We start from the raw sequence: 23,819 nt of genomic DNA, 5'->3' as shown, positions 1-23,819 counted from the left end.
TATTTTACCTTGGGAACATCCATGGCCTTATATTGCTGTTTCTTGACATTTTTTTTTACAGTGCAGAGTTGTCAGCTCTACGCCTAACCCCCAATATGAATGGAGGAACTACTACACAAGACAAACACAAACACATTAGACAGCACAATTACTACACAAGACGAACACAAACACATTAGACAGCACAACTACTACACAAGACACACACAAACACATCACAACTATAACACAATATAAACACAAACACACCACAACTACTACACAATATAAACATAAATAAAATACACACCACTACTACTACACAAGACAAACACAAACATACTAGACAGCAAACTTGTAAAAGAGAAAATCCAAATATAGGAGACATACAATATCAAAAGAATTTAAATGCTTCAAATTACTAATCCAGTTTAACTATTGAAATTCATTGAGATTATATAGAGGTTATATCTGTTAAATACTGTTTAATTGCTTTCAGTTTCTTGTGAGTTTCTGTAATTTGTTTGATGTGTGTGGGAAGTTTGTTATGGTATTTTATTCCTGCAACATGAGGTGATTTGTCTGAGAGAACAAGTCTGTGTGCTTGCATGTGAAAGTTCTCTTTTTGACGTGTGTTGTGCTGATGGACTGTCGAATGCTTATCTAATTTACGGTGTTTTAGTACATATTCAATTACTTTGTAAATATATAGGGAATATATGGTCATAATTTTATTTTCTCTACATGAGTTTCTAATTGGTATTTTGAACCTATACCGTATTGCTCTTTTCTGTAGAGTAGCAATCTTTGAGTGTATTCCTGCGCAGCTCCTCCCCATGCTATTATGCAATATTCTAGGTATGGATATACAAGTCCATAGTATAGATTTGTGTTTATTTCAGACACATGATATTGTGTTAGGAGTTTTAGGAGATATAAGTTTTTCCCTACTTCTTTGCATACATGGTCAATATGATATGTCCATCTTAATTTGTCATCAATAACTAAACCTAAAAATTTAACTGGATTTTCATAATTGATTTGATTATCATCTATTTGTAAGTTTATATTATCAAAATTCGGTTTATTTCCAGGATTGAAAGCCATATACATTGTTTTTTGATAGTTTACATTCAAGTTATATGAATTTAAGTGCTGAGTTATTATATTTACTGATATGTAGGTTTGTCTTTCTAATTGTTCTTGTGTATTTGCACTGCATGTTATGGTTGTCATCTGCATATGTTAAAATATTTGTATTGTCTGGGGTAGGTAAGTCGTTGGTATATAGTATGAACAGTAGCGGGCCTAATATGGAGCCTTGTGGGACTCCTGTTTTTGCATATTCAGTGTCAGATATAATTTTGTGAACCACAGAGTTTTCAGTATGTAGTATCATAAAATTACTGCTAATTAATAAAAAGTATATATTAAACTTAAAGTTCTATGAAGATGGTGGCGCCAGGGGGGGGGGGGGTCCGAGGGGGCACGTGCCTTCCTCCTCACTCAACAGACAAGCTACAGATTTTGGATGTAGCATTTATGTTTCCTCTGAAAACTCTATACGCAAAGACTATAGAGCAATGGTTGGCCTCTAACCCAAACAGAATTGTGAGGAAACTACAAGTATCCAGTTTGTTCTGTGAAGCGTACCTTCGTGCTGCTACTCTTGAAACTGCCGTCAATGGATTTAGGAAAACTGGAATTCATCCGTTTGATCCCGATGTCTTTTAAGAGCATGACTTCATAGCCAGACAACTTGAAGAGCCAGAGGTGCCTGACAATGGAGGGAATGATGACAACCAGAATGCTAAAGCTCCACCTTAAGTCAGTCCAAGAGACATCCAGGTAGTTCCAGTAATCCAGCTTTCCACATCTTCTAGAGCCGGGACCTCATTCTTGGTAACAGGAAGTCCACATAAGATGCCTCTAAAAGCCTCTATGGAAAATAAACAAATGGCGGAAGAGCATCAGAAGAAACAGTCCCAATCAAAGGCCAAGAAATGTCTCGTCATAGAAGATAAAGATCAGCTTGGAACATCATCGACAAAACCTCCCAAAAAGAAAACAAAGAAATATGACTCAAGTTCAAGCGACTCTGAGGATGAAACACAAGTTCCACTGGTGTCCACCGATGACGAGGTTAGTTCAAGCGATGAAGATGTGTTATGTCCTATTTGTGGAAAGCATTTTTCCCAAGACAAGCAAGGAGAGAAATGGACAAAGTTTTCGAAATACTTCCAGTGGTGCCACGAGATGTGTTCATTTTCAACAAAAGTCAAAACCTTTCTTGCGATTTTGTCTGGATGGGTAAAAAGATGTAACTTAAGTATAAAAATGTATAAACATGTTTTCATTTCAATAAATTTATTACAAGAGATTTTAACACTGTTTTAATCAAATTTTCCATAAAATAAATGAGTAGATAAGAACTGGAAAGGGGGGATGGAATTAGGACACCTTTTTTGAAAGATCAACATTTGCGTTCCTTTGATTATTTACCCTTCTTGGTTAAGAAAAAAATATTTAGTAGAATCAGACCAACAGCACTAGTAGGCATGGAGTTGAGTTGCTTCAATCAGTTGTTGAATTATTTTTAACTGTAAACAAATTTTCAGAATTGAAGATTTGGCTTAGGGGGACGGTATTTGGGCACTTTACCTTACTTGCTTTGATTTCTAACACACATAGCAACAATAGTAAATGCCAAACTCCATGGCATAGCGCACTACGATGGCAGGGGTTCTGGGTTTGAATGCCAGTCTTAGCATGGGTGCTCATTGTGTGTGCCCCTTCATCAATTTCATCTTCTTACCATTCAACCTCATCTTCACTATTAGCCAAAAGTGGCAGAAAAGCGAAGTAAAATAAACTAAATCAATCAATCTACAAGCAACACTGAATTAACATTTATTTATATAATAAGTGTACCATGAATGACGATCTCAATTTTTTGATGTTCTTTTTTTTTTTCAAAATTGTTTTCATTTTCTTGCAACATTTTGGTGTTATTGTTTACAAAATTCACATTTATATTTTAGCACACTTTTCCGCCATATATATCTAAAATTACACCTTCATGGTGTTTTTAAAATAGTATCAATTTATAGGTCACGTGGCTTATGCCTTTTCATGACAGATTCATATGTTGGAAACAATTCTTGAGGAAGTTATTTTCCATTGTTTCGTGCACGACAAATACCCATGTTTTTGGTGTTTTTTAAGTCCACTTTATGCACAGTAAGGCTAATCGGGACTGGACCTACAGTTTAAAGTGGGATCCTAACCACTTGTGCCTCCACCGGGTATCGAACCCGGGACCCCTTGATTACAAGGCAATGACGCTACCACTGCGCCATGGGGGAGGCCCGACAAATACCCATGTCATGGCTCCTGTGCAACAGTGGGTGCACACTCCATCTCCACCAAAATCATGCCACTTCACTCGGTGTTGTAAAAAGTTTGTCACATGACAAATACCAATGTTACAGCTCCCATGTGATGGTAGGTGCAACTCGATCTCTGCCAAAAACCACACCACTTTGCTTGGTGACATTAAACTGTTTCTCACTCAACAAATACCAATGTTACATATCCCATGTTACAGCAGATGCACATTCGACCTCTTGCCAGAACACCACCACTTTACTCGGTGATGCAAAACATGTTCTGTCAGAAGCTGAAAAATCCTGGGAAACATCCATGTACACATGTTTCAATGTAGCTGTCAGAATTATTCCACGTTTAACATGAATCATAATTGTTTATTTGGGGGAAGGAGGGGGAAGGCGATGCAATTTTGGAAAATTTGCATGTTGTACACCGATAAATAGGGTAATTTTAAATTTTAAGCTGATTTTTTGTTTCATTTTTAAGTACAAAATGTGTTAAAATTCGAATTTTGCAATTTTGAATCCTTGAAAAATGTGTTCAGATACATAAACATTTTTTGCAACAATTAACATTTTTTGGTGTTGCCATGTTTAGTGAAAAATCAAGGTTTCTAATTAGGAATCATACATTATAATAGGGTTGAGTTGACACCAATGCCAATGTAGGTTTTGTGCAGTGTAATTATCTTGGAAATTGAACTTTTTTTTAGTTATTTAGCACCAGTATTATTAAAGAAAAAGAATTTTGTTATTAAATGACAAGATATGCGTAATATTCTGCCTTCATTCTCTGAATGTTTTGAAGTAAATTGTAATTTGATGTGATATAATTGCTTTGGAATGATGCTTAAATGGAATGATGTTCAGAGAGAGAGGAAAAGGAATCTAAATAACGTTAATAATTATAATTTTGAAGCCTCAGCATTGGTGAGAATCAGGAAGAATATCAGTTTAGTCCTATTTTATAAACTATGGAAAATATTGGTGTAGTTCATGGTACCTATAGACAAAATCATAGGATGACACTTCTACATGTGCACACATAGTGCTTATTGATGTTTACTATTGTTGATTAATTTGGTTAATTTTACATTGCTTTTCTGCCACTTTTGGTTAATTGCAAAGATGAGAATGAGTAACGATGTGATGAGATTGATGAAGAGCACCCATGCTAAGGCCGGGATTCGAACTGGGAACCCTGCCGTCGTAGTGTGCTATGCCATGGAGATTGTCATAAGCCCAACAGAGGATTATGCTGGCTGTGAGTTCTGATGCCGGAGCTTTGTTAGTCTGTAAAATGCAGTCCAAGGTGTACTACATGGAAGTGAGGTTGTCTTGGGTGTACACCCATGTTGCTTGTAGTAAACATATTCCTATTCAACTATCAACTTTGGTGACTCTCTGCCATCATTCGCAAAGACCTTACTTGTATCTGGCCTTATATACCAGGTTGGAATTTTAATAGTACAATGTGGTTATATAACTTAACAGAAATCCAAAAAGTTTATGCCACATGTTGGTAGAGTACCTAAGATGCTCTTCATCCTCACTACATGTGCCTGCAGGCCTAGTCATGTTGTTTTTCCATGATGTTCATGAATAAAAGCTAGAGACAGTTTCATTTATAAACACGTAACATGGATTTACTTTCCATGCGACTATTAACTTCAATGGCCTAAGTGGCACATTTTCTAATGTGGGTGAAAGCAAAGGACAATGGAATTAATGAATCATCAAATCAATAGACACATGGAAAAGTAAATGTAATGCAAATAAATGTATAAACATGACACATTAAGTCCAGATACACAAATCACAATAGAGCGTACAAAAAATTACAACACACTCCCATGTTGTCAGCTTTTGTGCTGGAATTTTCAAGGGAAAAAAGGAGGAATGAGAGATAAGACAGAAGTAGTGGGATGGTTGAAGCTGACAAATCAAATGTGTATTATATTTCTGTGTGTTGGTTGGTTGATTTGCTTTATTTTACTTCTCTTTTTGTGCAACTTTTAGCTAATTTGCGAAAATGGGGATGAGTGATGACATGATGAATGGACACTCACGAACATCCACGCCCAGGTCAGGATTCGAACCTCCCTGGCATCGTTGTGTGATAACCACTTTGCCACGGGAGCCGGCATGTGTGTTGTATTCAGATTTGTTTGTTTAGATACACACACAATGAAAAATGTAGTTTGTTCATAATATTTAAAAAATAAACTTTAAAATTTGATGTAAATGTGTTGTTGACCGGGATTCGCCATTGAACTTTTCATTGAAATTTTAGATGTACAGTCACGGACACTTCTGGGTTGTAACATTAATATTAGCTTTCAATGGAATCATTACACCCCAGAAGTGTCCGTGACTACAAAAACAATTATATCTCTTCTTTTAGATATCCACATTTTCCCAATACAGTGGAACCTTGATTTTACATTTTTAGGGGCCCAAGATGAAAAATTTAAAATAAGGAAAATTGGATAACATATGGCTTTAAGGGAAAAAAAATGTAACATCCTATCAATACAGTTGACCACCAGTCGACTAGGCATGATCATCTGAAAAAAAATGTGCTGTACTTAAATCTCAAGGACCATTAAGACTCACCTGCATTTGTTACCATCATGTTAAACAATTTACGAATGACAATTACCTCTTCATGACAGTTGATGATGAAATAATCTCCTTTCGACTGCCGGTGTGACCATCCTTTAGATGCAAGCGGAACTGTGTCAAATTTGCCATAAACTTGTCCTTTGTGATGATTCAACTCTGGCCTTTTGCAAATTATTATTGGAGTCTACAAAATGATTTAAACAAAGATTAAAGTATGCTTATAAAAAATATTTTAAGACATAGGTGTACGTACAGCAGCAAAACCCCTATTTACAGAATACCACATTGAACCAATGGAACAAAACGGAGAGAGCTTACATGAATTAACACCACCATGGAAAATAAGGAAGCACCATGTCAGCTACAACCAAATTTCACATGCTTGAGCAAACTGCCAGGAAGAAATGATACTACAAAACTTTAAGGAGGTAAGGTAACGTGAAGGTAAAGTTCCCAGTGCATTTAACACCGTTACATGAAGGCACATTTAGAGGATCCTTGATCTCGGGCATTTTGGAGCTGATGTGATAAGCATCTCACTCCAGCTGCCTATACCCCCATGTACCCATTGATTTGAGGCTGGATGAGCCCCGGAGCTGCTTAATGCGGGGACAAGACCAGGAAAATTACAACCTTAGATCACTCACCTAGCGGGAATCAAACCCGAGTCTCCTGCATGGTAGTCAGATGCCCTACGGACTAGACCACTGTGGCTCCATAAGAGGTCTGCCAATTAAGTTCGCGAACTTATCCTAGAAAATATGCTACATACCTTATTGCTAAATGCTGTGGTCACCTTCAAAGTATTCCCCTTGGGAAGCTATACACTGATGCCAGCGGCTACTCCACCCTTCGAAGTAATTTTTTGAACTCTGTTTCTGAGTGACTTTCAGAGCTGCTGTTGTATTAGCCTTAATGTCCTCAATGTCATCAAAATGTCTTTCTTTCAAAACTTGTTTGATCTTCGGGTAAAGAAAGAAATCATTGGGGGTAAGGTCAGGTGAGTATGGTGGGTGGTCTAACAAAGTTATTTGTTTCCTGGTCAAAAACTCCAGTACAGACTGTGCCATGTGTGCAGGTGCATTGTCATAATGCCCGAGCCATAAGTTGTTGGCGAAAGTTCCGGTCCTTTTGCATCTCACTTTTTCACGCAACCTTCAGTTAAAATTTTCTACACAGTTTCCTTATCAATGTTCACTTGATATGCTATGGATTCGATGAATTTTGGCAATATTTTTGTCCATTCGGCTCGCTAATGGCCACCCTCCCCTCAGAAAACCGTTTAATCCATTTGTAATCATGGCATTCTCGCCGTACACCAGCACTAACATTTCCCGTATTTCACTCCCACTCTTGCCAGTTTCACCAGAAATTTGATGTTTGTTCGTTGCTCTAATTCCACCTCAGCCATTTTCACTACAGCACACACACAGACACAAGCACAAATAACAATGCACGCCACTCAGCACAAATCCGCCACGCGTCAACGCAAACATGGCTGTGAGACATTGAAATACCAAGGTTACAAAATCTTACAGAGCTGTATAGTGCTGCCTCAGTGCTAAACGGTGGCGAGTTCGCAAACTTAATTGCCAGTCCTCATAAACTTTAAGGAGTCATAATAAATTGTTTAGAATAGATGTTTTGCAACGTTGTTTTCAATCTGTTTTTCATAGAACTGCTAGAGCTTAGATTTTTATGTACTTTAGTATGTATCATAGTGTAAATATGTAGCTATAAAATAATATATATTTATGCACTTTACCCTGTCACAGAGAAGAAAATGGAGGAAAATATAAATGAGAAATTAGGGGAATGTAAATATGTGGCTATCCCGTATTTTAGGGGAGCATCGGAAAAAGTGGAAAGAGTAAAAGAAGCGTATAGAATTAAGTGTGGGATGAAAGCCTCTAAATGTTTAGAGAAACATTTTATGAGTTACAAAAGAGAAGGAATGAGAAAGGGTGATAAAGTAGAGGGAAAAAAGGGCGTATACAGAATCAAATGTCAATGTAAGAAAGAATACGTAGGGTAAACTGGTAGGAGTATGGGAGTCCGATGGAAAGAACACAATAAGGATATTAAAGATGGAAACCCCCGTACGGGATTATCCAAGCATGTATTGGAAGAGGAACATGAGATAGTCACATGGGAAGTTATACGCGAGGAAGGCAAATTATTAAGTAGGAATGTTTATGAGGCCTCATTTATATGTAAAAATAGAGAGAACAAGCTGAATCGAGAAGATGGGAATATTGATGAAATATGGCTAAGAATGTTGAAAAAATGGGAAAAACGTGAATATAAGGAAATTAGATTCAAGGTTAACCCAGACATTGAGCGGGAGGCAAGCATCATACGTGACTTGTCATTTGAAATTACGTAATGGAAGGGGAAGTTAGGGGAAGGAGGAAAATTGACTCACTCGCAACCTCGCGCATTTGAGTACATACCAGTTTCAGTCAACATGTGAATTGTGATCAGACAAGAAAAAACGGGTTTTAACAGTTTTTATATGAGTTTTAAGGGATTTTAAAATGTGGGAATAGTCCTGTTTTAGTTATTTGTTATCCTAGCTTTCAACCTGTCCACGTAAAAACCTATATCCTTTCTAAAAGACAAAGCTTTGTGGATTTTCGTAAAGCCGACTTCTTGACGTGAAGGGGGCAGTTGCCACAGAAACTGTGCTTATATATGATAGTGAGTAAGTCACACGCATCCAAAATATGAATTATGAAAATTTAAATCTTCATTTTCAGTGGGGGCTTCTATTTTATTGCATTCCCCATAATTAATAAGCACTGATTCTGAAATTTCATCATTATCGGAGTTATATTAAAAAAGTTATTCAAAATTAAAACATTGGCTGGTATTTTATTTATTTTCATGCTCCATTGCAAGCATTGCAAAGAACGGGAAATTTTGTAACTGTAATTCTTGTATTTTGCAATCTTTCTTTGCTAATTAGTACTCACAGTTGTTTCACAAGGTTTTCCATACTTTGCAATGAAAAAAGGCACACTTTTTAAGTTAATTTAATATTTTGATTAAATTCGTCAAAGAAAAATGCATAATTATGGTTGATCTTAGTTCATGGCTATTTTTCAGTGTTGCCAAATCACTTTGTACAAAGATCGGAAATATCGCAATAATACAAGGACAATAAGCATACCAAATATTATCTTTTAGGTTAATAAATAATATAAAAATGTCTTAAAATTGTATGAAACATAATTTTATTACATATTTCAACTTGTAAAATACGTTTACAGCAGTTTCTATTAAAAGGTACATTTGTGATGTAGAAAAAAGTAATGATTCGATAGTCTGTGTGTCCATGTCACAACTTGAAAGTGAAGGATACCCGAATCGAGGCTTGGTAATAAAAAAATGGCTTCCAAAATGACGCCAAGATAGGCATCGGGACCACAAATTTGTAAATTTGGCTGAAATAAGTCCAAATTAGCTTACATCATGGACAAAAACTGAAATAGTTTCTTGAACAAACAGTGAAATCATTTTATACTCAGGAATCTACATAACAGAAGTGGTGAAGTATAAGTGATCTTTAGACTTAGAAACCGGACATATATGTGCATAAAAGCCAGCTCCATGTAAGGGAGGCTGGAATCTTCTGGTAACATACTGTATATTTTAACAGTACCTATAAAGTAAAGAACAAGTTTGATATGAAAATAGTACTTTTCGAAAATACAAATATGGCCATCTAAGCGTACCAACAATATTGTTAAATCTTATAATATTGGTACATTTGTGACGTACTTGTAACAGCATTGTAAAATTACACGTAGGCATGGCCATGCATTCCAAATATATATTAGATAATTTGTGAAGAATATAATTTGTTCAAAAGTTACATTACTGTCTAATTTGAGAATGCATAATTTATGAAGTATTGTTTGATTGTATATATTGACTGATTAATTTTTCTTTTAAGAAATTGCAAGCTGGACAGATTTGGGTACATGTTTTAATATTAAGTTTATGTTCGCAACACACTTTGACATTGGAGTCGCACTTTGCTAGTTATTGCGCAAAATTTTATCTATAACTGAGCCGAGGAATACATTTTGGTAAGGATTTAATACTCAATTGTATATCCAACCAACCTCATACATCACAGGGTTTCCTCCTGCGGTTGTTGTAATATTATGAAACCTGCACATTTTCAAATATCAAAATGGGAGATCGTTATTTACTCTCACATTAATCGATGATTAAATGTTGGATTTAGTAGTATTATCGATGTCAAACACCCACTCCTCCAAAAGTTTTCCCCCCACATGAATGGTTCCGAAGAAAAGTGGCGATTATATTGTGTGCATTTCCTTCCAACAGTGCTCTGAGTTCAGGAAGTTTATTTTTGTGTCAGATGCAAAATAAAATTTACAGTTTTGTTTATCAGAAGGTGCAGAACATGAAGTTGTTTTAACACTTGTTTTTCTTTCTGGAGATCAAATTTCATTATCTTAAAATCAAAACAGCTTTGCGAGATTCAAAACAATGACTTTTGCCTCCACCTTGGATGAGCCATTGCTGTTATCGGCACGCGACAGCTTTGCAGACGCTAGACAAAAAACTGGCGCCAGCTGCAGTGTAAAAACAAGGCGACCAGCTGGAAGTTCGAGCAACAGGTGGTTGATTAAGAAATCCTCCATATTTCAAAGATAAAGCAACTGTCGAAGATGGAACTTCTATCAGCAGTGTGAAGAAGAAAGAAATGACCATATCTTTTACATTTTACCATGCAACAGATTTTTTTTTTCTTTACTTGTCCTATAGTTTTTGTTCGTTTTCAAGAATGTAACAAGAACTGGTTGCCCCATTTTAGACGTCAAAGGAAAGGAAGAGGGGTCAACTTCCACCCTCGCCTGTAATCAGCCCGTGTGCACACACGAGCAAGAAAAAATTGGCATCCCCACCACACATGTTTGCTGAGAGCAAAAGAGGGAGAAGTCACTCAGCGAATGGAACACTTTTTTGGCAAATATTAGGACATTGGCACAGTTATGAAAACGTATGAAGTGGGACAAGGGAGTTATGATGCACCTAAGATCGAAGTAAAGTTTTGCGGAAACCTCTGACAACGCATTAAGCGGGTTGACGATCTTTAGTTGGCCTATGTGGCTTTGATTATCTCTAACAGTTTTGCTTTTTTATGAAGTGTTACAGGGAACAAAGAACACATTTTGAATGAAAGTGGTTACCGGAAGTTGTAGGCTACAAGGCCACGAGTTGCTCACTCATGGGAACCTGCTGAACTCTAGGTCAGAGTTGGACAGATGGGCCAGACTTCCAGGAGCCATGCATTTGTATTTTTTAAAATTCCTGCGATCTTATTTCCCATTTCTCATGGTGGTGTATTTATCGATGAAAGAGCTTGACCTGCCATACACATTGACAAAGACTGCAAGGCCAACAGTCATTTCGGGCTGCCCCCCTCATGAGTTGTCAGCAGCAGGACAAGGAAAGAAGTCAAGGTCGATTTCAAATAACATCCAAGCATATTTGATCTCTTCTCATGTATCCAAGAGCAAGGGAAATCACAATGGCAAAACAAGCCTGGTGTGTTGTGTACCGGCTGCTGGGTAACATTGGTGCACGGGGGGGGGGGGGGGGGAAGAGGTCAAATGCTATTGGATATCACTCAAGCGCGGTGTGGTGTCTATTTTTAGATCAGACCCATTTGAGTAGAGCAGTAGAGCCCTTGTGAAGGGAATGAGTGTGAATAAAACGAGTGCAAAACATGTATTTTTCGAACGATTTCCTTCAATTTTTTTTCCAAATTTTTCATGGTTTCCGGGAAAAGGGTCGTAGAATCGAGAGCCAACTGTATAACCTTCCTGCATTTCATAGGTACATCTCTGCTCCATATTAATCTTCGAACACTTTGGTATAGTCCACCACCCATTTGTCCTCTCGTTTATCTCCTCATCTATTCTTCCACTTCTGTCAATTATGCTTCCTAGATATGTGAAGCTCTCCACTACCCTCAACTCTTCCGTGTACATCTTTATTCTTGGTTCATTTCTGGCTCTGTTTCTTGTTGTTATTAGCACCTCGCTCTTTTCTGCACTGAATTTCATTCCTGCTCTTCTGATTTCCTCATTGCAACTATCAAGCTGTCTCTGTACAACTTCTTCTCTAAAATATTTAAAATGGAATATTTTTAGTATTTCGCTTTGTCATCGTTGCATCTCCTAATGGCCGGATGACTTTGGATGTAACGTGCACAGAATATATGATTCAGGTTTCAATGCATCAGTATCAGCTGATAGCAGTGGTATCAGTATTCGAAAGTATCACTTGGAATTTAATTGCCAATACCAGCCACTATTTTTCCAATGTCCAAGTGTGTTTTGTGTGACAAGTACATCAACTTTCATGACGTAGATGCATGGGTTCTATGTTAGAAATAACAACTGTGCACTACAGTTAAGTTTGTGATCATGGAAAGTGTTGTTTTCAAAAATGAAACAACAAAAAAGAAAAGGTTAAGCAACAGCCACTTAAGCTCACTCTTAAAAGCAACACTTTCAATTAACATTATTGATAAGCTAGTGACAGAAGAGTGAGCTAAAGTTTCTGATCATAAAATGTAATATTTTCTGTGCCAGTTCCAGTTCCCTGATTAGAAATAATATAGTTTTGTCAAGTTGATATTCATCTATAATAAATTTATTAATATTCACTTGGCCCTCGAAGTTATTTCAAAACTGGAAGATGGACCTCCAGGGGACTGATTAAGAGACCACTGCCTTAACACTAGTTTCTCTGCGTAATATTTACTTGAAAAAAAAAGTGTATGAGTACATATTACTTTCAGGCATTAACTTCATATGCAATATAAACAACAACTTTCATACAAGTAGTGACGCTGTACATAAAAATTATGAGCATTCCTGACTTGCATCAATGAACTGAAATTACAAAATAAAAATGGTATAACCCATGCCAACTTTTTAAAAAAATGCTTAAAATTGCTTGTATGGTTTTTCGCACCATACATATACATATGTTTTTTATAGGAAGGCTTTTTCTAGTAAACGACTCTGTAAAATATTTGAATAGTTTGATTAAAGCAAATAAAAAATTATGTGTAAATATACATTTTTCTGTTTCTGATATTATATATGAACCTACTACGGAAATGTTTCTTGAGTGTGCTCATGGAATTATAATACATAATTTCAATAACTTTTCTTCCAGTGAAAATAAAATAATGTGGATGTACTCTATATTTGTAACTTAAATATTTTTAGTCTTTGTAGCTGAATTTTGGCAATTTTTTTAATGATAGTTTGCAAAATATCAGCTGCAATGTTTATTTATAGTTTAATGATAATGACACTATTTACAGTTAAACATGATTAGTATTTTGTATATTTTTCTCCAAAAAAATGTATGCTATTTTTGCCTATAAAAATTAGTGAATTTTTTAAATCAAGAGAATTCAAGTGAGTTCACAGTTTACATTTCCTTTCGTATGAGCTTCACCCCATCTGTACATTAATTTTGCTTCCTTTTTATTTCTTTATTAGAGCCTAATAAACACTATTAAATGATTACAAGATTAATGTACTTTCACCAAAAGTGATTCTAATAACTACAAAATCCAAATGTACATTATTCTATAAATTATTTATTTAAATCAATCCACCTTGACTATGGTCAAACAAAGTGATAAGTAAAAGGTCAGAAATAATATCACCACAACTCTGTATGTTGGTATACCTTCAAATGTTTAAGAGAGCCATAAAATTAACAGTTAAATCAATGCTTTATTGTGGAAGATCCTCTATTGCTGTTCAATTCATTAATTACACAGAAATCCTCTACTTACTCCCAAATTTCCTTGCCTAGATATTTTCTTCTTCTTTTCAATTTCTTTTACAATTTGTTTTCTACTTGTTATTTTTTTAATAGCAGTACCACTTCTTACTCTTTCTGTCAATGCAGCTAGTTTTTCCCACTGAAAAAAAAATGGGGAAATTCAGACATGAAAAAATCATCAGTTCTACACAGCCAAATGCATAAAAAAAATGATTTAAATTGAAACAACATAAATTCTACTTTTAAATTTCTATCAAAAATAGATTTAAAGAATGTGAGTTTTAAATAATGTCAATTCTGATAATTCATAAAGGCAGAATCATAATTTCCACACGGTTTCAAATAAATTCACATGAGCACAAATCTTGTTTGTAAATAAACAGCAGTTGAATATAATGTTACATATATGCAAAATGCAACCAGAATATTACATTTAGAATGATGTGTTTATTGAGTGTTCTGTCATTCTTCCATTGACATTTTGATGAACTGCACAGATGTTTTCTGCACATGCTTTACAAGAGCGCTTTTGTGTTTGGAGAATGTAAAATCTATGCCCTTTGGACTATTTGCTGGAAGATTGCAAAATTAATGCTATTCATACTACTTATTCAAATTAGGGATGGGCCAATACCGATAAAGTACCGATATAAAATTTGCCGATACAGATAAGCGATATTCTACCGATCCGTAATAAAATTAGAAATGGTCCTTGAAGAACCTGAATGGATCATTGACCTCCTTACTAAATGTGTGTTTCAAGGTGACTGCAGTGCAAAAGAAATGGCATATTTAGAGATTTATTTTTTAGAAAGTAGGGCATGGAGATTATCTATAAAATTTACAACACAATGGCAGAATTTTGCACTAAATTATCAGGTATTTATCGATATATCGGATCGGTAAAATAATCGGTAATTTTACCGATAAACAGATATGCCTATATCGGCCGATACCGATTGAGTACCGATTAATCGGTCCATAATTCAAATTCTTACTACTCATTTTTGTTATAATCCACAACACTTACCATGCTAATATGTCAGCAATTGTTCATTACAATACTTCTTATAAAGTGGCAATTGGCTAATTCCACCAAAAATCACCCATGGTATTTCAGATTGATTTGTTTTATTTTACTTCACTTTTCTGCCACTTTTGATTAATCGCAAAGATGAGAATGAATGGTGATAAGATAAAATTCAGGAAGGGAAAATCACAAACACGCATGGACAGCACACAACACAAGTCACACAGAGGATTATAATGACTGTGACTCCAGATGCCAGAGCCTCGTTTGTCTGCAAATTGCAGTCCAGGGTGTACTACGTCGAAAAGAGGTTGATATCTGTGTATCTTTAGAAAGTATCACCCCATTATTCAATGAAACTTAGTGTATTAGTTAATACTACCACTTCGCAGACCTCCCTCATACTTACTGAGAAACAGAAGGCTAAAGTTTCAGAATTTTGTTTGGATTGGTCACTGTCAAGAAATGTGCTAATATCTGTAGTACTTAACTAAAATCATATCTTGGAGTCAAACTGACATATCACTTTGAAATTTTTATCTCAAGTTCATAGATGTATGTATATTTCATATACAGAGTCACAAAAAAAATCTTGTACTGTATATATTGTTCCTTTTGTGTGTGTGTTAATGTTGCATGTTACTACATTTGCATTATCACTATAAGGCACAGCGGTTATCATGCAATTTTTTTTAAATTGAAGCTTAAAGTATGTTCTGCAAGGATCTGAAATAAAAGTAGTGGGATATAACCTGCTTTTATTAGTAAATCTTGTAACCCCTAGCGGTTAGGAGCCTCTCCCCAATTTGGTAATCAAAGGGTCCCGAGTTCGATACCCGGTGGAGGCACATAGTGGTTCGGATCCCACTTTAAACTGTAGGTGCAGTCCCGATTAGCCTTACTGTGCATAAAGTGGACTTAAAACACCAAATCAACCAACCAACCAAAAGATGACCCCGTATATACAGTAATATATATATATATTGATTTGGCATGGACTGACCCATTATTTCAATACTGGATACATTGAAGATGAAACATGGTACAGAACAGTTATGTCAAAAAAAAGTTAATACTTACTGGCTCATGTGCTATGGTCCTTACAAAAACATTTGTCTGAGTTAAAGAACCTATTGCACATAATTTGCACAAAGGCACATCTAGCATTCTAAACAACATACCTGTAAAAAAAAATAAAAAGTAAATTCCTTCATAAACTTAACATACATAAAAACAACATTATGGCAAATTTTCTTTAAGTAACTAGGACAAGGTCTACAATTGTAAATGGTCCAATGGAATGTGTAAACCTGGAACTACCATAGGAATAGCACTAAGATGGGGGAGGGATGAATGGTCCAAGTTCTGAATCTTTAAAGATTTCTTCAAAGTTTCATAGGAGAAAGATGGAGTATTACAGAATTGTAGAAATGATTGTTACAGTAAATTTGAACCTTGGTGAAAGTAATTACAATTGTTTGGGGTTCCAAAAAATGCTATTAACATATTGTGATGTGCGTATTACTCACTGCTGAATAAAGAGAAATCGTTAAAAAGGTCAAAGATCAATTACTTACATGTGTGAGTACGAAATGTCGATCAAAACAATGTTTCAGAGGTCAAGACTGCCTCCTTCTTCAGGTTGATGTGTATTCTTAGACACCTGACATGGTGTCACGTTAAGAAAGTGTTAGTTGAGGATACAGGTAAAAAGGATATGGTAAGAAACACTTATGGAAAAGACCCCGCTTTGTAGATGTAAAAACCTTCACACTATTAAAACTCATATCTAAAACCATGCATTTCCTAATCTAAAAACACTTAAAAGAAACGTCCTAAGCACAAAAATACAACGAAATAAACAAAAACAAACATTTTTTTTAACATAAATAACTTTTCTTTTGAATCCAAAAAGGGTAACGGTTCCGATTGTTTCATGATGTTCTTCAAATTCTTCTAGCAGAAAGACTAATTATTGTAGAAATTTGGAAATCATTGTCACACGAAATTTGAACCTTCCTTGAAGTAATGAGCACTGTTTTGATTCGAAAAAAATAAATTATTTATGTTGATAAAACCTTAAAAATTACCTTTCACAAGCGTGTGTGCTTCCCATAGACAAAGTGTTCTCCATTTACAAGCGACAGTAAATAGAGTAGACTAGTGGGATCCATATTATTAAAAAGCCACTATTTATTCCTTTCTATAAAAGTCTAGGAGTTATCTTAAAAACCAAGCATTTCATGATAAAAAAGATGCATTGTGTGTGTTCCGTTATTTGTAGAATAAGTAAGTACTTTCTCTACGGAATTCCAACAAACTCAAAAGAAGGATCTAGAGTTGTGTGTCTGATATGTAGGGTAAGATTTTCGGAGAGGTTTATAAACGATTGTTGAAGAATAAAGCTGCTCTCAAATTGGTTCTTCTGCTAAATACTTCTGGCATTATTCAACTTCAGCGTAGGACTAACATCAAAGGTTGATCAGAAAGGACAAGAAACGAGAAACTATGAAAGTCACACTGAGTTTATAATAATTAATACCTTTGACAATGGGAGATCATATTTCAGTTCTCCTTCATAATGCATCATTTATGTGATCCATCCTTTAATAAACAATAACAATAATTTTATAATTGGGTCACACCGATTTTCAGGAGGTAAGCGAGGGGTGAACTGATCTCCTTGGGATGTCCGGCTTTTGGGTCAAAATATTATGGTCACCCTACACAAAAGCATTATTGAACAAAATCTTAATTAATCACTAAAACTCCACAGTATGTGTTAACATACATAAATCTAAATCGAACCATGTAAAAATTGCATTCGTAGCATGATGAAATCGCAAATAAAACAAAAGGAACTGGGGCCATTTGTTTTGTTTCTTACAAATACTGACTCCTATGTTATTTTGATCAAGTTCATTCTATTTTGTATTGTAGCAAGACCACAGACAACAGCTGATATAGGATTTAAAGGCTGGAAACGATGTCCAAATTTGACAGGATTTTGTTGACTGGGTCATGATAAAGAAGAAGATTAAAGGCTGGAAGAAAATCTCCCGAAACTGTATTATTTAAAGTTGACAAAACTAACCTTGGTAACAGTATGGTATAGGAAAAACACATTTCTTCAAATTTACAGGAGAAACTACTTATGGAACAGAGTTTCTGTAGACTTTTGAAAGCTCGTGGAAGTGTTTTTCTCCCTTTGTTCAACTTATTCGGCCGGTAAATCAATCATGTATTTTTCGACATTAATGTCTCTCCGATACATAAAAACTCTTGCCTCCATTATGTTCGACTACGTGAACAAAATGTTCCGTGCGTCAATGACGTAACTCCCGGTCAGTGTTTTCAAACTCGCCATTATTTTGCCAGAACATGACAATTTTAACTGTATGCCTAACCTCACAGAACCTAACCTAACCTTATATGAATGGTTTGTGGGGCTATTTATGAATGGTTTGTGTATTTATGATTGGTTTGTGGAGCTATCCATGCATGGTTTGTCGGGCTATCCGTGCATGGTTCGTGGGGTTTTCTAACCCAGAAAAAAATACAAAATGAGTAACACGAAAGTAGGTATTTTTCGGTGAAGAAGGTTGCAACACTGCAAACCCACTGATCATCGACAACGCTAGTCAAGATTTCTCCACCATATTGTGTGTGAGAGGAATGAACAATAATTACTCGATATGTGGAAAATTGAAGCTATTTTCGTGAAAAAAGCGAAATCCCACCTTAAACAATGCCTAATAGGTAAGTACGAATGTAAAAAATGACAAAATGAACGAGTTAAATGTGTTTTCCTTATACCATACTGTTACCCTAACCTTACTGGTTAACGTTTCTTGGTATGACTGAGACCGGACCCCTCTCCGATTTTCTTCATATTTGGCATACTTACTAATTGAAGCCTGCTAATGATGAATCTGAAGTTAAAATTTGTCGGAAACGTCTAGACATTGCAAAATAATTGCGAACCATTGATGCTAGCCCCACAAACCATTGATGTGTGGTTAGCTTAGGCAAACATAGTTAAAATTTCGTGTCGTGGTAGTATCAGGATCTAGAAATTGCAAAATAATTGTGAACCATTGACGTGTGGTTAGGTTAGGCATAGTTAAAATTTGGTGTCGTGGTAGTATCAGGAATATATATATTTGCTTGTGAAACAAAAAATTTCTAGACGTTTCCGAAAACTTTTAACGGTACTATTATAGTATAAGGGAAACACCTATAAATCATATTTTTTACATTGCTAACATACTATTTTAGAATTCGGAACATTTCCTAAGGTGAAATAATGCATTTCTAACTAAGATAATGTATATTTCTTACATTTACGAGTACTTACTGTTACTTGTTATTTCGATTCTGTAACACATTATGGCGGGCTATAGCATACTGGTTCAGAGCACGTTTGGGAGTGTTTTGTCGTTTATGCAGTGTTGCAACCTCGTTCACCGGAAAATACCTACTTTCGTGCTCGGATTTGAAATTATGCTAATACGTCGCAAACCATTGACGTTAGCCTCACAAACCATTGACGTTAGCCCCACAAACCATTGATGTTAGCCCCAAAAACCATTCACGTTAGCCCCAAAAAACATTTTCCATAAAGTTAGGTAAAGTTAGGTTAGGCAAGCATAGTTAAAAAAAAAATTTAAAAAATTAAAAATACTCGACACGTCATGTTCTAGTGAAAACACGGCGAGGCTGAAACACTGACTATGGGGTTGTATCATCTTAACACACAGAACATTGTACTCTCGTACAGAAAGCAAATGGCAGCAGCAGAAACAGTGTGTCGGACAGAGATTTTCACAGAATATGACATGTTCTCGCATTAAAATGGATCAAAACTAGATTCACAAACTTCCACAACGCTACAGAAAATGATTTCCGTAAGTACTTTCTCCTGTAAATTTGAAGAAATCCGTTTCCCTTATACTGTAATGTTATGTAAATATGCGATAACGCCCGGACACCTTTAACTCATTTATTTCCATAATTTTACAACTGGTACTTACCTTTTCTGCATTGCAGAACATTCTTTAAGGTGAAGTTATGCCTTTTTCCATAAAATAGTGTCAACTTTTCATATTACGAGTGATTATTTGTCTTCCGCTTGGGTAACAAGACAATATGGCATGCACTCATCATGGATCATCGCGCCGTGCTTGTGTTTTGTCGTTTTGGAGTGGGTATGCAGTGTTTCAACCTTCTTAACCAAAAAATACCTACTTTCGTGTTCATTATGTCATCACAAACCACTGACGGATAGCCCCAAAAAACCATTGGAACGAGTTTACAATACCAGACCACTCTCCAATTTCTATGAAATTTCGCCTACTCACTAATTGTGAACTCCTAATCACGAATCTGCATGTAATAATTGGCGGTCAAGTATGGAAATTGAGAAAAAAATGAAATAAACTATGTTTTCTTAACGTAACGTAACCCTACCATAAGAACAATAGCTCCACGGAAGACGCCATTTTCCCAACATGAAGAAATCAACAGGCAAGATAAGGTATAGTTCTCTTAGCTAAAATATTAATTTTTCTTTGTATTTATGCTAATGGAACCTAACCTAACCTCGTAGGCATTCCTCGTCTGTCGTCAACAAGATTGTTGTGCGTAAAGGAAGACCATTAGCTAATTAATTGCGAAAGAAAGATGGTTCCGAATTGCTGTGTATGGACAATCACCGTGGTAAATCGCAGGTTATTTTACAAGTTGTACACGTAAATGTACAATTTTAACAAGTGACCGCCAAATATGAACTACAGATACATCAACAGGACACCGAAATTAGTAAGTAGGCGAAATTTTATAGAAATTGGAGAGTGGTCCGGTATTGTAAACTCATGCCAAACCATTCACGATAGCCCCACAAACCATTGCCGGATAGCCCCAAAAACCATTCACGATAGCCCCAAAAACCATTTCTGGCAAGGTTAGGTTAGGTATGCATAGTTTAAAAAAAAAAAAAAAAATCTCGTAAAAAAATGCGTTTGGAAACACTGACGAGACCATGTGACTTTCGACGCTCTCGCCATCTGCACGCACACAATGGAAACAACGGCATAATATGGCAGGCAATGCAAGTTTCTTACGTAAAAAGTGATTAATTCTTGTTCGGCAGGATTCAAATACGAAGTTTTTAGTTTCCCGTGAAAGAAAATACCTCCAAGAACGTCCAGAATGCTAAAGAAACTCATTTCAGTAAGTACTTTCTCCTGTAAATTTGAGGAAATCCGCTCGGGCGATATCGCATATTTACCGAATGTTTTACCCTTTTTAACTTCAGATTCGTGATTAGGAGGCCTCAATTAGTGAGTATGCCAAATATGAAGAAAATCGGAGTGGGGTCCAGTCATCTTCAGTCGTTCCCGTTTCTTTACCTGCCCTTGTACTTAATCGGTCGTTCCCGTTTCTTTACCTGCCCTTGTACTTAACTAGTGCAGATTAAAGTTAAATTTTCGAACTCTTATTTCTACAAATATAGTGTGTGACATTCAAGTTTAAACAATCCTCTAACTTTTTTTTACAACTTTACTCACTTGCTTTGTACAAAACTTTATTACAACTTCATTTACTTGCTTTGAACATGTTTATTAAAAAATGTAAACGGAATATCTATGGTAAAAGAAGTAAAAATGGCATGTAGCACAGTGTATATATAATCTCTACAGCACAGATTAGTGATGGGTCGTTCGTGAACGAGTCGTTCAAAAGTAACGACTCTCTCTTGTGAGCGGTGAACGACTCGTTCACCAGAATTGAACGACACGTTCAAAGAGTCGTATGTGTGCCACGACTCCTCCGCCCGCCAAGCAACTTTTATTCCATTATTCCCTCTCCTTTCCACGAATTTTGCGAGGAAGGCGCATGCGCAAGTGTATACTCGCCTGGCGGTCGGAATTTTTGAAAGAAAGCAAGTCGATTCTGCGGGCAGCAAATGGGGACTGGAGAGGAGAGGGAGGGGGGGTCCTCTCTGTTCCTTTTCCCGTAAAGCTGGCTGAAACGTGCCGTGTACGATGAGAGGGGAAGGAGCATGCTCGCGAGTCGACTCGCGAGTGTTGTTTGCAGAGAGAGAGGGCGCAACCTCAGCCCATGACGGGCAGCGAAGAACAGCCAACAAATTTGTCCTGTAGTTTCAAGTTCGGCCAAACCATTAGCGCTAAAATTACAAGAAATTAAATGTTAGTAAAAAATATTAGGGGAGTCTTGTAAAAATTTTGAGAAGGTGTTAGGCACAGACCTCTTGATTACAATATTCCGATTAGCCTTTATGTGCAGATAGGATAGTCGGGACTGGACCTACAGTTTAAAGGAGGATCCGAACCTCCACTTTGTATTGAACACGGTACCCCTTGATTACCGGCGACGTTATCACTACGCCATCGGGGAGACCCGATTAGCCTATTGGAGCATAAAAGTGGACTTTAAACATTGTCTGACAAAATCGTTTTCATATGACGTGAAATATTTCATTAACATTAACGTGTAAATATTTTACTAATGAAAACAGCATTAAAGAATAAATATAGAAGTTTAATCATAAATCTCATCGTACATGATACTGCAAAAAAGCTTTTATTGAATGACTGCAGAATTAGGAACAACTACGTAAGATGGACATGGGTCATGTTCACGAGTGATATAAACAGCTGTTGGCCATCTGCGGTGAGCCTACGTGTTAAGGTGTTTTACTAGTAGAAAGCAACATTAAAAAAAATACATACGTATAATTTGGCCCGCTTTATAGAAATTCGATCATACATTATGATATTGACAGAAACTTATATTGAATGACTGTAGAACAACAAAAAGCTATGGATATGGGATGGACATGGATAATGTACAAGAGCGATATATATTTCTTAAACACAGCTGTTAGCCATCCGCGGAGAGCGAGCGGGTGGATCCTACTTTAAACTGTAGATCCAGTTTGCTGGCGAGACTGCCGCCGCCGCGCCTTGTGTAAGAGAGCTCGCGACTCGCGAGCGAACGATGAGTGAGCAGAAGAGTCGCTAAGGCGAGCGAGTCGTTAAGGTGCTCCACGACTCTTCGTGCCGTCTCGAGAGTCGTGAACGATGAGTGAGCAGAAGAGTCGCTAAGGCGAGCGAGTCGTTAAGGTGCTTAATGACTCTTCGTGCCGTCTCGAGAGCAGGGTTGGCAAAATTTGTGTTTTTTTTAAAAAGAACAAAACAAACTGTTTTTTTTGTTTAAAACATGTTTTTTTTGTTTTAAACATGAGTTAAAAAAAACATGTTTTAAACAAAACAAAATCAACCTTTTCCCAGTAAATTATACTTAAAGTCCTTAAAAAGAAAAAATACTCATTTTTATGAGTACAATGGCGACAAGGACAGTTTATTTACCTTTGAAGATAAGTTTTACCATACTGCAGGGTAGAGGTATGCGGGACAGAATTTTTTGGGTTGGGACGAGAAATTCTTTAAATCCCGACATTCGGGACGGGGAAAATTCTCAATTTCCCGAAAAAGTCGGTAAATTTTCGGGACGGGATGTGTTCGAAATTTCCCAAAGCTCTTGAAATCTTGAATTCTACTCGTAATTTCCATCTTAAGTGCTTGTTTTTACACTTCTGGTACAAAACCACAATGCAGAGAACGTCTAGAATTGACGACGTTTTAAAATGACCATTCGGAATTTCCAGACTGCTTGGGATCCCAAAAAGTCGGGAAGTCATTTCCCGAAGTCGGGATCGGGACGGAAATTTTCTTTCCCGATCCCGGTCCCGACTTTTCGGGATCCCGCACACCTCTACTGCAGGCATAAGCGCCGACTCCATGGGGCTTAGGGGGGCTCGAGCCCCCCAATATTAACAATCTGGGGGCAGAGCCCCTCAAATAATTTTGCTTAAGAGGATCTAATGTATTATTTTGCTTCTCTCGTAAAGTTTACTC

At 36.4% G+C, this 23,819-nt stretch overlaps 2 protein-coding genes across 2 annotated transcripts in view; one reads left to right on the top strand and one right to left on the bottom strand.

Moving 5' to 3' along the window:
• Dbp21E2 (putative ATP-dependent RNA helicase Dbp21E2) overlaps nt 1–21,558 on the bottom strand; it is an 87,537-nt gene extending 65,979 nt beyond the window's left edge. Inside the window, exons 1-4 of the mRNA XM_083122722.1 lie at nt 21,447–21,558; nt 15,958–16,058; nt 13,858–13,986; nt 6,031–6,177 (exon numbers count right to left, since the gene is read on the bottom strand). Coding sequence (XP_082978848.1) covers nt 6,031–6,177; nt 13,858–13,986; nt 15,958–16,056 — 375 coding nt within the window. The 5' untranslated portion in view covers nt 16,057–16,058; nt 21,447–21,558. The remainder of the gene's footprint in view (nt 1–6,030; nt 6,178–13,857; nt 13,987–15,957; nt 16,059–21,446) is intronic.
• LOC145987919 (uncharacterized) overlaps nt 1–23,819 on the top strand; it is a 341,487-nt gene that overhangs the window by 216,696 nt on the left and 100,972 nt on the right. The window lies entirely within an intron of this gene.

Source organism: Lepisma saccharinum, chromosome 5, assembly GCF_977018435.1.
Source record: "Lepisma saccharinum chromosome 5, izLepSacc3.1, whole genome shotgun sequence".
Taxonomy (NCBI): domain Eukaryota; kingdom Metazoa; phylum Arthropoda; class Insecta; order Zygentoma; family Lepismatidae; genus Lepisma; species Lepisma saccharinum.
The sequence above is the reverse complement of the archived record's forward strand: the minus strand, read 5'-3'. Positions and strand labels throughout refer to the sequence as shown.